The sequence below is a fragment of the Sminthopsis crassicaudata genome, chromosome 2, assembly GCF_048593235.1.
Source record: "Sminthopsis crassicaudata isolate SCR6 chromosome 2, ASM4859323v1, whole genome shotgun sequence".
NCBI lineage: Eukaryota > Metazoa > Chordata > Mammalia > Dasyuromorphia > Dasyuridae > Sminthopsis > Sminthopsis crassicaudata.
Window position 1 is genome coordinate 486,175,117 of NC_133618.1, and position 15,649 is coordinate 486,190,765.

At 43.6% G+C, this 15,649-nt stretch overlaps 1 protein-coding gene and 1 long non-coding RNA gene across 2 annotated transcripts in view; one reads left to right on the forward strand and one right to left on the reverse strand.

The window, feature by feature from the left end:
- The window catches only part of SALL1 (spalt like transcription factor 1), a 15,400-nt gene extending 11,927 nt beyond the window's left edge, over window positions 1–3,473 (reverse strand). The window contains 1 exon segment of the mRNA XM_074293374.1: window positions 3,299–3,473. Within this exon segment, the coding sequence (XP_074149475.1) occupies window positions 3,299–3,374 (76 nt within the window). The 5' untranslated portion in view covers window positions 3,375–3,473.
- Window positions 3,474–3,869: 396 nt separating this feature from the next.
- Window positions 3,870–10,012, forward strand: LOC141557558 (uncharacterized). The gene is made up of 3 exons (XR_012486826.1): window positions 3,870–4,476; window positions 7,473–7,577; window positions 8,832–10,012. It is a non-coding gene; the product is annotated as an uncharacterized LOC141557558 (long non-coding RNA).
- Window positions 10,013–15,649: the final 5,637 nt, after the last annotated feature.

Here is a 15,649-nt window from a genome sequence, read left to right on the forward strand (position 1 = left end):
AATCAAGCATACATATGAGCTTTTAGTCTTCAAAACTGACTTGAAAACTGCCCACACTTCTAAAGAAGTTTCCTAGATCAGGAGGAGGGGAAAACAATTTCCTGGGTCATATTTTGAGGAAAAATACACAAATATAAAGTGATAGATCAAGTTGTGAAGAGTATGTATAACTTTTTATAAAGATAAAGTATAGCTATAATCTCTAAATTATTTCATAATGCTATAATTTAAACCTGCCTCTAGACTTAAGGAACATCTCCTTGTTGAAATGCTGATTTCCCTCCTGATGTTTTAAATGTCTTATTGGAGAAATTATTTTTAAAACAAAAAACTCGGCTTAAGTATGATTGGAGAATATGGAAAGATGTTTGATGCTGTAGAAATGATGGATTAAAAGATAAATACATATGTCTACACTACACATACATATATGGTAATTCTTAGGTCTATAATGAACACTAAATTCCATCTTTCTCACAAATATACTCAGCCGATGTGTGGTAAAGTGAAAAAGCACTCTTCTAAGGCTGGTGCTTTGTGGGATTAGTTGTATACTAATATTATTACAACATACTAAATCTTGTAACACTATTACAAAATCTACCCTTCAGGCAACTTTGACAAAACTTATTGTTAAGCATGTAAAAAAAAGCCATAACTTAGAACCATTACTACTAGGGGGAAGGAGGGGGTCTGAGGTTTCCTACCTTATTTCTAATAGTTAACTGCTAGCACTTAAAAAAAAAAAAAAAAAAAAAGGCAACAAAAACCCCTGACTCTTACTTATTTACTTAATTAACTTACCTTGCCGCTCAAATAAACTTAAGAAAATGAGGTAGTGAATTACTTTTATGCTACCCTTTATGAGAAATATTAACTATTGAAAATGCAGGATTTCAGAGTAGAGGCAGGAGAAAAGAAAAAAGTTTCCATCTAGCAAATGATGTTTGCCATAACCCTGCAATTGAAAACCTAAAAATAAAATAAAATAAAAAATCAAAAGCCTTTTAAAAGTAACAGCACACTCAAAAAAAGAAATGAACAGCCACCAAAAGCTTTGTGGAGGACAGCTACAGAACCATAATGGGAAAGTAGGAAAACAAAACAAAACCAAAAAATAAAAACTTTTACTTCCTGCAAGTTCATTAGTTAATTGCCCAAGTATTTACAGGTTGAAGGAGATTAAGTTCTGGAGTATTTTCGATTTCCCTTTTCTTACTTGATTGCCGGTGCTAGGTAGTTTAGGTTGAATGGAAAATTTTAAAAATATATAAATTTACAAAATAGATATTGCACTCTATGCAAACGCAGACTCCCAAGACCTGTTCCGAATGTCTGGGGCACCCGAACTCGAGGCTCTGAGACCTACTGCCAGAGGGCTTTTCTTTGGAAGTTCAATCTTCCGATCCCTCTTCTTCACCTCCTTCCCTAAACCCAAATTTCAAGTTTAAGCCTTAATGAAGGTGAGGGATTTGGGAAGGGGGCTCCCTGATGTAGGGCAGTCTTCTCGTCATCCTTGTGCGTCTTGGTAGTCTCTCGGGAGCAGAGGTGCAGCTAGGGGATAAGTTAGGCCCCGAGGGGCACGCAGACCCCGGACCAAAAGACCGCAGGGGCCAGGCCTACTTCTTCTGGGTCGCGGGATTTGGGATATTAACAAGAATGGGAAGGAAATGATGCAGGGCTGAACTCACAGAGGCCCCAGGTCTTCCTCCAGAGCGGTCCCTAAGTTCCCTCCTTCGTCTCTTCTTCCCAACTCCTCCATCCCCATCGACTGTCTGGCAATTTTGGGTGTAGGGAGGGAAGGGGCAGAGAATCCTGCACTCCAGCTGGGATGGCTTCGGATCGTGCCTTGTCCCAATGACGGCCTGATCAGTCCGAAACCGGGATGTCCCGGGTGGCCCCAGCTGATCCCAAGGAGATCCCCCGATCTCCTTCCAACAGGGCCTAGGTCCTAAGAACGCGCAGAAGTTGTACTATGAGGGGGGAGCCGAAGGTAGATTTTTCTGCTCTGGTTCCCACCTATCTCCCCACTCCAATTTTCGTCCCTGCTCCCCTAGCACACAAACTTTGCAGTACTTCCTCCTAATTCAGCACGAAGTGACTTTCTATTTGCAGTGGGAAGAGAGAAAATGGGGTGGGGATGTTTAAAATACTCCTTCTCTCAGCTTCTACAGTCTCTTCTCAACCCGATAACCTTTCCCAGCCGAAGAGCCCAAAGAGCGAACTCACTCCTCGGCTTACCTCACCTCCAGCAATACAAAAGATGCTGGGGCAGATGAAGGGTGGGAAGCGAATTAACTAAGCCCCTGCCCTTACCTCTAGTTAGCCCCATTGACCTCAAGCAAAAGGCTGATCGCGCCCCGGTTCTCCAGCGGCAATCAGACCTGGTATTAGTTCTCACCTTCCCCAGTCCCGGGACCCCAAATGAGTCCCTATCCTTCGATCCGTCACTATCTCCAACACCCCGGGCAGCCGGCTTGAGGGAGGTGTGGGTTTTGTGCGTTTGGGGATGGGGCTGGGGGCAGGGAAGATGGAGAGGAGAGGCGCATCTCCCGCCGCTGCTCCCCCCTCACTCCCCCCCCCCCAACTCGGAGCCAAGCTCCGTACGGCGAAGTAAACTTCCTTTCCCGAACCAGGACTGGGGCGACGAAAAGATTGGAACGACGGAGCCGAAAGGTTTGCGGTCCACCGAAATGGGTGGCGGTAGAGTTTGTATGAGGAAAGCGGCGAGGCTGGAAAAGGCAACAATCACAAGCCTTAGGGAAAGCAGAGAGGACCAGTCCCTAACCCGGACATCGAGTCTCGATGCTCGCGTCCTTTCCCTAATCCCGACTCCTCTTGAGACACACTATATAGTTTCTCCCTTTTCCTTTCCTCCACTCTTCCCCTCCCCCACGACTCGAGTGTCCTCTCCCCGGAAAAAGAAAGGGAAAAAAAGAATGAAAAATAGGCTTTCTGCCCTCCCCACAAAATATTGGATGATACCAACAACTCTAGAAGCTGTATTACAACTAAGTGAATAAGTGAATATGTCTGGGTTTGGTTTTTAAAAAGATGAGAGAGAGAGAGAGAGAGAGAGAGAGAGAGAGAGAGAGAGAGAGAGAGAGAGAGAGAGAGAGAGAGAGAGAGATATGCATATATAAATTTAAAATAAAATCTCCAAGATGAAGGGGAAACCAGGAGTCTGGAGGTGGCAGCGCGGCGGGGAAGTTGGTGCGGAGCGCGTGGGGTTGTGTGGAGTGTGTGGAAGTACGAGTGTGAGTGTGTGTGTGTGCGCTGCGCGGGCTAGGGGACTCACCATCTCGCTGGGGGAGCGAGGCCAGAACGGGGTCGGATTGGAAATGTTGAGGCTTCGCTTGCTTTCTCCGCGACATGCTGGCTCAAACATCGGCTGGGGCAGAATAAAAAATTACTAAAAAAAAATCTTCTCAAAATTACGGAAATCGAGCGGCAGCGGTGGCTCCCCCCTCCCGCCTGCCCGCCCCCCTCCCCGACTCCCCGGCCCTCCGCGCAGCGCGCATGTGTCCTGCTATAATTATGATTATCAATAATGCATTGCGATTAATCATAGAGGGGCTCTTTGAAAGGCGATTGGCAACGGGCCAGCGCTATTCAAACCCGCTCGCCTTAATCAATTAGCTCGTGATTTGCTGTAGACCCCTGTCTCTCTGCAGCTCCTGCCCAATAAGCCGGCCGCGGGGTTGTCTCTCCCCAAAGCGGAGCCGGAGACTGTGTTAACCCTCTTAGCAACCGGCTGGGACTCCGGCAGGCGCTGTTGGCCTGCCTTCTGTAGGAATGCGAGTTTCCCCTAGTCCCCGTCCCCGTTCGCGTTCTCGCGCCCCCCCCATCCCACCGCCCCCACCGCCCCCCCCCTTTCCCCATCTCCCTGCTTCAGGCTGGGCCGACCCAAAAGAGCAAGCCCTCCCCGAAATTAAAATACTGTTAGGGAGGGGTGGAGAAGAGGAGGTGGGGGAGGAAGCAAAGTGGGACGGAGACAGAGAGGATTGCAAACTTCCCAACTTGGACCGCGCTTCCCAGGCTCCAGCAGCTGCCGATTCCCCTGACCAGGCTGGGCTGCCCAGGTCTAAGGGATGAGAGGAGGGCAGTTGCGAAGGGTGGGATGACAAGGGGGACGAGGCGAGGGGAAATGCGAGATCCCTGCTTGGGAAGCAACTGACCTGAGTAAGCCGTTAGCCCCCTTATCCGGATCTGGTTATACATTTCTCCTCTCAACAAATTCAATCAGAAAACACTGGCGGAAAAGTATCGCCCCCACCCACACACCCACACACCCACACTGGGGGGAAAAACATAACAAAATAGTCCAGCGTAATTTTGCCTCCTGCTTGTGTCCGCCACGGTTCTCTCTCCCTCCCTGCTCCGCTCCCTCCCTCCCAACTCGCCAGCTCCTCTCCCAGAACTCAACATTCCCAGTATCCAGGGCTCCGGGGGTGCGGAGAAGAGGATCCAGGAAAGGTTTGGGAAGGATTTTTTGTTTTGTTTTTCCTTTGCTGCTTCCCCTCCCCCCTCCCACTCGCTTGCTCCCTGTCTCTACCTTACTCATTCCCAGGACAATTAGAGCGAAGTTTTAATTTTCGGAAGAACTGGCCCCGGTGCCGGTGGGTTAAGGGGGAGGCCCGGTCCCGCCCCGTCCCTGCAAGTGTTTCCCCCTTTTGCCACCCCCCTCCCAACCCCGCGCCACCCGGGGTTGATTGGTGGGAGCGTCACTTGGCGGTGGAGGAGGAGGAGACGGCGAAGGCGGAGGGGAAAGCGAGGAGCCCCGGGTAGAGAAAGGGGACTGGTCACGGAAGGGAGTTTTTCTCCGGTCAGGCTGAGCCGGGAGGCTCAAGGGCCAGGGAGCGGGTACCGAAGATCCTACACCCTTTTCTCTAGCGCTGTTCGTCCCGTCTTCTCCCCCTTTCCTATCCTATATAGAATTCGGGACTGGATGAAGCTCTGGCACCAGCCTAAAACCTAGGGTTCAGGAATGAATATCCTAGGCCCATGGCCGGTGACCGAGGCCCTGGATCCAAACAACTCGCACCTTTCCAGGCCTCCGTCCTCTGTGCGACTGTTGGCTGAGGGGGGCGCTGTGAGACTTACAGGGGATTGGGGGACCTTGTGGCCACTGGAACTGGCCCTGGCTGTGTCTCTGTCCTTCTAGGTAGAGTTTGAAAATTAGTGTTAAGTGTGCATGTGTGTTCGTGCACGCGCCCGTGTGTGTGCGCGCGCGCGTGCGTGTGTAACCGGGAAGGTGCTCTGTGCGTCTGTGTCCTCCTGTCCCTTTGACTAGCATTCCTTTCTCTCTCGGCTGCAGAACACTACTGCGAAACTTTAAGGTCCGATGCAAAAGCTCTCAGTCCAGGAGATAACTAACCCTTTTTGTTTCCCCCAGTCCTTGGTCTTGCCTTGCACTCTCTAATCCGCTCCGTGATTCAAGGAGGAGGCTGTCATAGGACCCAAGGTTCTGGCAGAACTTCTGTCCCTTCCCTTGGGAACCTGGACTGCCTTCTCTGTTTCTTTCGCTTCCTCTCGCATCATTTATTCTGGGGTCAGAGTAGTTCAGCTCTCCTAGTCAAGAGGAATAACAAACTTCTTTGTAGAATGAAGGAAAGGCCGGGGATTGTAGGATGCCGGAGTAAATCGAAGGGATATAGACATTTCCATTTCAAATGACCTTAGAAAACTTCAGTGGAAGTATAAAGGACTCCCAAGTTCGGAAGTATAGCTCCGGATTTTGCAGATCCTACTAGGAACAAAGTTAAACTGCCGGTTCATCTTAGAAACAGGAACAAGGAAAAGGGAGCCTACCTAGGCTCGCGTTTAGCTTCTACTACTGGAAGTTCCCCAAAGGAGTAGCTTTTTCTAAAGACAGTCTGTCTCCTTCCCACATCTTCCCCCCACCCTCAAGCTCTATAACTAACTGCTTTTCTGTATCTTAATCTTCGTAGTTATTTCTCTCTGTTTATCTTTTCTATCTCTATTTCTTTATCAGCATCATTTTTTTTTTCCTCAGCGATTTTTCCTGTCTCTGTCTCTGACTGTCCCTGTGTCTCTGTCTCTGTCTGTCTCTCTGCCTTTCTCTCCTGTGTCTGTTCTGTCTCTCTTCATCTCTGCCTTCCCAGGTCCTGTTGCGTTCAGTAAATTTTGATTAAAAGACAAACGAATCTATCAGTGGGAATGATGTTGAAGAATGAAGATAATAATGTTTCTATAGGTGCCGCTTCAGATGCCATTATTTTCCACTGAATATTTAAAGAGATCCCCTCACTAAAGATGGATCTACTTTGTGCCTGGTGTGTCAGCCACTCTCTTTTCCAGGCACCAATTTGTGTGCGGATCATAGACGCAAGAAAATGTACTCACCAGTATTTACACCCCAATCCTCACAGAGACGCACTGACACTAGGATGCGCGTAAACGTTAGTGCATTCATTCTTAAAGAACCGCAAATACTTGTGCATGCATACAGACATACTCGTTTTTCACACTTCTATAATCAACCCCTCGGAAGAACCTTCTCTGGAGACCTAAACTACATCGGCAACCCTCTGGGAGGAGAGTAGTTATTTTGCACAGTTTCTCTCGTTTGTACACTGTACGTTGTTCACTGTACGCTCAAGATCTGTCTTTCCGGAATAGTTGCATCCGCGAATATGTCGTGTGTGTGTGTGTGTGTGTGTGTGTGTGTGTGTGTGTGTGTGTGTGGTGTGGGTATGTGTGTGTATGAAAATCCAAGCTTTTCTCACATTCTCGCATCCCGTTCCGCAAAGAAAAAAAAGAAAAGAAAACGCAAAAGTAGTTACTTAAATTTTTAATGTTGAAATAGTGTCGTGGAAAAAAAATAACGGACAATAAAAAGTTTAATAACTTTTTCGTTCCTTTCCATACTCTACAGTTTTGAGACAAAAGGTACTTTTAGAATCCAAGGCTAATGGCTAAAGTATAGTTTGTTTGTTTGTTTGTTTTTCCCTCTTTGGCTTTGAAGAGACTGAAGGGGAAATATAGGTGGAGAGGGGAATAGGGAGGAGGGGGAGGGATGATGTCTGGAGGGAAAGAGAAGAATCGGTCTTTATTGTTGTTGATAGCAATACATCAATTAAGTGCCATTGTCTTCTGCCGAAGTTCGTAGTGTTTACAAGCCCGAATGGCGAGATGTCAGGGTAGCCGCGAGTGTGTGTGTGTGTGTGTGTGTGTGTGTGTGTGTGTGTGTGTGTGTGTGTGTGTGTGTGTGTGTGTGAGAGAGAGAGAGAGAGAGAGAGAGAGAGAGAGAGAGAGAGAGAGAGAGAGAGAGAGAGAGAGAGAGAGAGAGAGAAATTATGTGCCTGAAATGTCGAACAAACCTTAGTGGCTCAGTGAAGGCTGATTTATTTGGGGGAGGGAGGAGGGACATTGGGGGAAGGAGAGAATGAGACAGAGTTAGCATCTCCAACGCCTGGTCCCTGACTGTTTCCCCTGTTTTCCCGCCCCAGGGATCAGCGATCTATATTTCTCGGCTGTGAAAATCCGCCCCCGGGTGAGAAGCAGCTGGGCTGGGGAATCGATGTCCGGCTTTAGGAGATGAACACAGAGAGGAGGTATTTGGAGCTGAGGGGAGATTGTGAAGAGAATCAGGCCGGGTCAGGGTGCCAGTAGCTAAGGGTATAAGGAATTATTCCCTGTATGTGGATGTGATCGTAGAGCAAGCAAACAGAGGCCCTACTTGTCACCCATTTTCTGTTCTTCGGGGGCACCCACTCAACTTAAACTCCTCTACCATCTGGTTCGTCTGCTTTTACGGAGTGTATAAGAAGGTGTATAAAAGTTGGGGTTTTTTGTTTTTTGTTTTTGTTTTTTTTAATACTCCTACTTTCGAGTCGTCCCCTCCCTGCCCCCCTCCTACACCTTTGCTCTAGATTTTCCCTCAGGCTTTCCCAAATTTGTGGGCCCTTTAGAGGCCCCAGTCCAGATGGGCGCATACAGAGACAGCTGGAACAAGAAAAACAGTCAGGAGGCCGCAGCTGCAATTGTCAAAGGAAGCCGCGTGGAGAAAGTTTAGAGCTAGCATCTCTTTTTCCCTCCCCTCTCCCAGTCCTGCGTTCTGGTCAAGGACCTCAGAGACCCTCCCTTTTTTCTCCCTTTCCCCATTTTCCGATTTGTTTCCCTTAGGAGACTCTCAGAGCAAGGCCTTAAGTCTTGTCTCTTTTTCACATTGCCATCCCCAGCAAAGTGACCTGAAACCGAGCCGCAGTCCTCTTTTTGAAGGCTGCAGGGGCCCGATTTAGCTTCCCAAATTTTACCTAGGAGGGAGGCCTCCGGTGCCTAAATCAGCAGGGTCTCTGGTACTCGGATGACGCCTCAGAGTTCTTCAGCTGCCTTCCCCTCAACCCCTTCATTTCTCGACTGAGACAACTGTACCACTAGTTCTGTGAGCCCACATCATTGCACTCCACCTCCACCCTCCCATCCCGTTCCCGCGTTCACTAGGTTTGGAGCAAGTACTGAGAATGCTTTTTTCAAAATTTCAAATACAAAGTAAATAACGCTGAAAAGCAGGCAATGTGTGAGCTTTGGAGCGAGAGGCGACAAGAAAAGCATCCGGATATGCAGAATTGATTCTCATCAACCATTAGCTAAAGAAACCTGGAAATCAAATTCCCAGTTACCCTCCTCCCTTTTCCTCGTTTTCCCGAAGGCCAGTGAGATAGAGAAGACTAGAAGTGTGTGTGTGTGTGTGTGTGTGTGTGTGTGTGTGTGTGCACGCGCGCGCGGGAATTGGAAAGGGTAATTGTGTATATGCAGATGTAAATACCCGGGTTTTGGATGGATTCGTTTATTTGCTTTCTCACCAGAGCTGCCTACGGAGTTAAGGAGTGGAAACAACTTCAGTCCAAGAAAGAGGCACATTCGGAACTCATATGACTAAGGCCCAGCTACATGATTCTCCAGAGATGCAAAAAAAGAAAGAATGAAGTTTGTAAAATCAGAACTAAATATTGGAATATGATTACAAAACAAAACACCTTTTACCTTTCTGTAACTACAGTTGTTTTTCCCCCACGCAAAAACTAATAATGAATTGCAAACTACAAAGGAGAAAGTAAGAAGAGAATAAGTGTGTGTGAGAAGGGAAATTTAGGAGAGAAAAAAAGGAAAGTAAGAGGGACAGGGAAAGGGGAGGGGGGAGGAATGGGGAGGTGTGTGTGTGTGGAGAGAGAGAGAGAGAGAGAGAGAGAGAGAGAGAGAGAGAGAGAGAGAGAGAGAGAGAGAGAGAGAGAGAGAGAGAGAGAGAGAGAGAATGAGAATGTTCACGACTATGATATACCTAGTCTCAACTACGATATACCTAGTCTAATGCTGGCATCTTTCAGAGGCCTCTGAAATACTCGGTGGCAATCGGGTACATTCATTTTTCTCTGAGTTTGGGCTAGTGGAGAAAGAGTGCACAAAAGTGTATCAAGTGAGTTGGATTGGTGTCCCCAGTCCCACAGCGCTGCTAGGAGTCGGTACTGAGCTATAAAGAACCTAGATTCAAGCCTTGTTAATACTGATTTTCCTCTGTTGGCCCCCTCTTCCCTTCCCCTCCCCTCCCCCCGCCCCCTCCCGCCCTCACCATTTCAATCGTTTGGAGTCCTAGTCATCGAAAAAGTCGACCTCGCCCACTCTCTACTTCTGGTTTTGGAGAGGCTCCTTTGCCTTCTTGCTAAGCCATACGCTCTGGGTGCTGGAAGAAGGGGTCGCCTGGCGTCTGTTTCTACAGCAAACGGAATTGGAGCCCAGAGAAAGCAATTCTGCGGAGCTAGGGGAGGCTTCTCGGAGACCACACCCGGGCTTGAGAAATATAAGCCCAGTCCCACTTTATGAGGCAGCTGTGAACCCTTGGCGTCCCTGTCCTGAGCTACCCTGAAAACGAATTGCCTTCTCTTTTTCGGAGAGTAAGCTACTTTTCTGCGGTTCAAGCTGCATCAAAACCCAGGCTTAAAACAAATAAACAAACAAACCTGGTACCACCGGGGATATTTTCGTTAAAACACAAACTTTCTAGCTTTCTACTGTTGTGCATGTTTTACCTTTAAATTGTTTGGACCTCAAATGCAAAATACTTCCCTGAAAGTATTATGTGTGACACTTCTCCCACTCCCCCCCCCCCCCAGGAGAAATGCCCTGAGGAAGCGGGGAAAAACACTACGGAACAATCCCAATTTTAGAAAAAGAAAACCCTCCTTTTTCCTTTTTTCTTTCTTTCTTTTTGGTCTGATATCTTTTCACAATTTTCTAAGCTTGGAAAAAAAAAGATATTTTGTCCATATGTACTTCACTGTATTCAATAAAAGGATTGTGGCAATAGAATTTTCTCTATGCCACAGGGGAGTTTGTCCATTATTCCATAACTAGTGTTTAGCTCCCATGAGATAGCTATCCTAAGGGAAGTTGTCCTTCTTATCAACTAACTGGCTGTGGGACTTATATGTGCGTGAGAGAGGGATACGAACCCCTGTTCTCTGAGTATGGGCATCCTTGGGATGTGTTGGGTGAAGGGTGAATTAATTTTTATTTTGGTAAATGATACAGAAGTAAAGTTATCCATAGTAGTAGTAATATGAACAGGACAACCAGCTGCCTATAATTTGCAACAACAAAAAAAGAAAACACCACCTTCACCACTTTCTACAAAATCCTTTGTAATGGAAACATCAAGAATCAGCTTTGGGGTAGAGGGGAAGCCAGCTGATGGTGAAATCAAGCTCTATAGATGACTTCTGTCTTTGTGATTTTCAGCACAAAAAACAAACAAACACCTTATTACCTATATTAATCAAACAATGAAGAAGAAACTTAGAAACAGGGCATAGACTCAGCAACTTTCCTAACATTAATTTATGCTCTGTCCATCACTTCCATAATTGGTAATTTACAAAGGCATGGTTAGGACTTTGGGATAATCCCTAGTGCCCTATCATCTGTTTTTACTAGGATGAAATGTGTAGTTTATATCAACAGATTCAGAAATGAAGCCTTGTGATTTTATGATAGTCTCTTTCTGATTTTCTGACCAAAGCAGGTTTCCCAGGAGTCTTAGGGGTGTCTCAGTCACACTGAAGCCTTTGAGGATTTTTCCCCAACTCCTCCTGGTTCTACACTAGATCCAAAGACAATTTCGGCCTAAAATTGCTGGGCAATTCTGTATTTCAGCCAGCAATGAAATATCTGCCTGCTGGGAGAATCAGGATCTCTTAGAAGCAGGGGAAGAGAGAACATATTCATTCAAACCCTTTCTTTTTCTTTCTATCCCTCTCAACTAGAATGAATTTTCTGAATCATTGTGTCATTATCTTATTCTCTCACTCTAGATATGTTTCTTTGCCCTTTAAAATAGAAAAATAGCACTAAACCTATTGCTACTACCCTCTCCATCTTGGCATCTGGTTTAGTAAATAGGTTTAAATTCTTTAAAATACTGTCTTCCAAACCTTGTTCTTGTTGCCTGTCTAGATCTCCTGGCTCTCTCAAGCCTTCTCAAAACAGAAGCAATTATCCTTTAAAGTGATAATCCTAAAAACATTATTTTCTTCTTCTGTCCTCCCCCAAAACTCACATTAATGTTAGGAACTTGATCCAATTTTTCTCTCATCCTCCTGGCTAAAAAATCTTGCTGCTACCCCCCCATCCCTTTCCTGGCCCCCACCCCAAAGCCTTTTTTTTTAGTTCTAGTTTTTAGAAGCAGTTGTAATAAAATCCAATCTCTACCAGAATTTTCTCACATGCTGATTATTATCCTTTGCAAAAACTTGAATGCACTGATGGGAACTAGTGAGAGAATTGCAGATCTCAATAAATCCCATCATCTTCCACTAGATCAAAACAATGAGAGGAGCTTAAGGTATGATCTCCAAATGCCTTATATTTTCTAAGGACAATCTTGTTTCCTTGGTCCCATAGTATGCCTAGTTCAGGTTTGAGAGAATAATTGACTCAAGTGGACTCATTTCTATAGTGCCTTCTCTTGCATTGGTCTAAAATCTATCCAAAACTGACAGGAACCACCTTTCTTCCCTTGACTTTCTTGGAGTTGGAGTTTGGGCTTTCCTTCTAAGGGAATGGAAAATAATTTAAAAATAGATGAAGTTAGGATTTACTGAGAGAAATATGAAAATTCCCCTTCCCTAATCCCAAAGCAAATACATAGTGTCAGGTTCTAGGAGTAGCAATCTGTATTTTTAGTGTCAATGTTACTAGATTGGAAGAGAAAATTTGTGAGATGACAAGAAATGCATAATATTCAATTTGTACGACTTGTCTTGGGCATTGGTACTCTTTTTTTCCAGAGCTACTCCACCTTTTAGAGAAAGTTAACAGACAACTTATTCTAGCTATTCTTAAGAGCATCCTTTAAACAACCAAAGAAGGGAAGTATAGACTATAAGATAATAAGACTCTTGCTCTTGGGAAATTTATGATCAAGTTGGAAGAAAAGACTTCTACACAGAAAACCATTAAAGAACATGCTAAGCTTCCTTTTATGGGTTATCTTCCCCTTATGGAATGCAAACTACTTGATAGCAAAGGACTATCTTTCTTTTTACTTCAATTTATTCCTATTTCTTAGCACATGTTAAGATCTTAATAAATTATTGTTGTGGTTGTGGTTGATGCTGATGATGTTGTTGGTGATGATGATGTTAAGAAACTGAGACCCAGAGAAGAAGAGTAACTTGCATAAAGTCACACAACAAGAAGATAGTAAAGCAGGAATATAAACTTTTGTCTGATAGTTCTAAATCTAGCACTCTTTCAATGAACTTTCATTTTTATTTTGAAGGGTCTTCCAGAAGCCATATAACCACTGATATAGTAGGTTGCCACTGGTTGTTCACCAAAACAAATTGACTTAAATTTGCATTTATATTTCCTTTTGTTTGTTTATAATGGGATGAGATATAAAGTCACACACACACACACACACACACACACACACACACACACACAGAGTTCTTGGTGAGACTTCCTGGATGAGAAAAGCCTAAGTAGACATTATAGGCAGTAGCAGTAAAGTATTTTTCCTCTCACCTCATTTTGCTTTCTATTTTGCCAGTCTATAAAAATTAGTCAAGGTGATAACTACAGGTCAATACATGTAGAGATGACCAAAATCTTTTTTTTATTATTATAGCTTTTTATTTACAAGATATATGCATGGGTAATTTTTCAGCAATGACAATTGCAAAACCTTTTGTTCCAACTTTCCCCCTCCTTCCTCCCACCCCTTTCTCCAGATGGCAGGTTGACAATTGCCAAACCTTTTGTTCTAATTTTTCCCTTCTTCACCCCCCCCAAGATGGCAGGTTGACCAATATACAATATATGTATACAGGTCCATACGGTTATTTTGCTGTACAAAAAGAATCGGATTTTTAAATGGTGTACAATTAACCTGTGAAGGAAATCCAAAATGCAGGTGGACAAAAATAGAGGGATTGGGAATTCTATGTAGTGGTTCATAGTCATTTCCCAGAGTTCTTTCACTGTTTATAGCTAGTTCAATTCATTACTGCTCTATTGGAACTGATTTGATTCATCTCATTGTTGAAGATGGCCACATCCATCAGAATTGATCATCATATAGTATTGTTGTTGAGGTATATAATGATCTCCTGGTTCTGCTCATTTCACTCAGCATCAGTTCATGGAAGTCTCTCCAGGTCTTTCTGAAATCATCCTGCTGGAAGTGACCAAAATCTAATAACCTGTAGAAAATCTTCAGCAATCTACTGATGTGGTTTTAAATGTCATGTATCTCTCAGCTCTACAATTATATTATCTAAAGGTTGTTTAATTGATATAACTATTACTCTTACTATAATCAACAACATCATCATTAAATCATCATTATCTGATGATAATCATCATCAAACTGGATCTGTAATTCCATCAGCATAGGAAAAATTAGATGAGAACATTCCTTTTTACCACTAATGTTCCGAAGTTTTTCTGTAACTGAGTCTTACTTGATTGTCTACCCCAATGAAAGATTGACTGACTAGCTCAAGGTCACACAGTAAGGGTCAGAAGTAGGACTTAAACCTAGGTTTTCCTAATTTTTAGGCCAGCTTTCTTTTTACTATGTCTCCTTCTCCTTGTTGTAGTTATCTTCATCTTCTTCTTCCTCCTCCTCCCATTATCATATCAAAACAAAAATCAAAGTTGCTGGACAGTGGGCCATATTTTTGTATTAGCACTTTTTTTAATCAAAAATATTTTTTAAAAATAGCAATGTTTTACAAAACGGGAAAGAGAAAAGAATGTATATACTTTGTTACATAGAATCACTTTTTTCCTTGGTAAATAAATATCTAACAATAAACATAGTTTATAACATTTTCAGATACTAGTGAGATGATGGTGATATTTCTTCTCTAGAGCTGAGGTGAACAAGTTTTATTTAATCTTTCATTTCTAGAACTTTCCTCTTAAAAATTAAAATAAAACAGTATTTTGGCCCTGAGAGGCTTTCAGTAGAGATTTCAGTATTCAAGATAGTATGTAAATTATCTGTAAGTGCCCTTCACTATCCAGATGGGTAAAATCTCAGGGACTTTAAAATGATTGAGCATTTCAAATGATTTATAGGACAACTAGAGCCATCCATTTGGGTGAAGTTGGATACGGTTTTTCCAACAAGCTTTGGCCATTGCCAAAGTCCTCCTGTTATCTTTCTTGGACTCTGTCTTATCCTGTTCATCCTAGGAAGTTTGCTCCAAGAGTAACCATCCCCAGCTTTTGGATTGGGAGGGAGGTGTGTGTGGGGGGGGAGATAAATGTTTCTAATTATTCACAAATCCAAATCCACTTTAATTTTTAAAGTTTATCTCATAAAGCACTTTCAAAATGCTTTTTGAGGATTATATATGAGAGGGGGTGTGTGTGTGTGTCTGTTTAAAAACCAAAGCAAAAAACCTCCAGTTATTCTGTTTGGAAGGAAAACTTTTTATTTGTTGGCAGAATGTCTTTCTTAATATTTTGGCTGAATTGAAAGATTCTGTTCAGAGGAAAGAAGGACAGTTTTAGATCTCTGGGACTTCTGAAGTTTTCTGTAAGTAGAAAGAGATATATTTAAAACAAGGCTTCTTAAATTCTTTCCACTCAAAAGCCCTTCCCGCTCAGAAACATTTGTATGATCCTGGCTATGTAGGTATATAAAATAGCTATTCAAATCAAACATCTCCTAATAATAAATCATAATTTTGATGTTACCACATTCAGTTACAAGACCTTTCATGGGATCTCAAACCACAGCTTAAAAAGTTGGGATCTTAGAAGGACACAGCAGTTGAGAAATAACATTTTAAGTCTAAATCCTAGGTCCAAATTTTATATCTCTCTAATTAAGAACTGTGTTTAATGATTTAGACAAGTAATTTTTGCATCTCTGGGATACATTCTTTCTTTGAAAAATCAGAATTAGATGATCTCTAAGATTTATTTTATTTAGCTCTGATTCTGTGAAGGATCTCAGGGCCTGAAGATTGCTCTGTTCAATGAAAGTAAATGATATATTGTTGCTGTTTTCTCTATGAATGGAATGAATTGAATTGATAAGTTCATTGCCTTGGCATTATTAGAGTCATGGCTGATACATCCAATGTAAATATGATACATACATTTTGTGGAC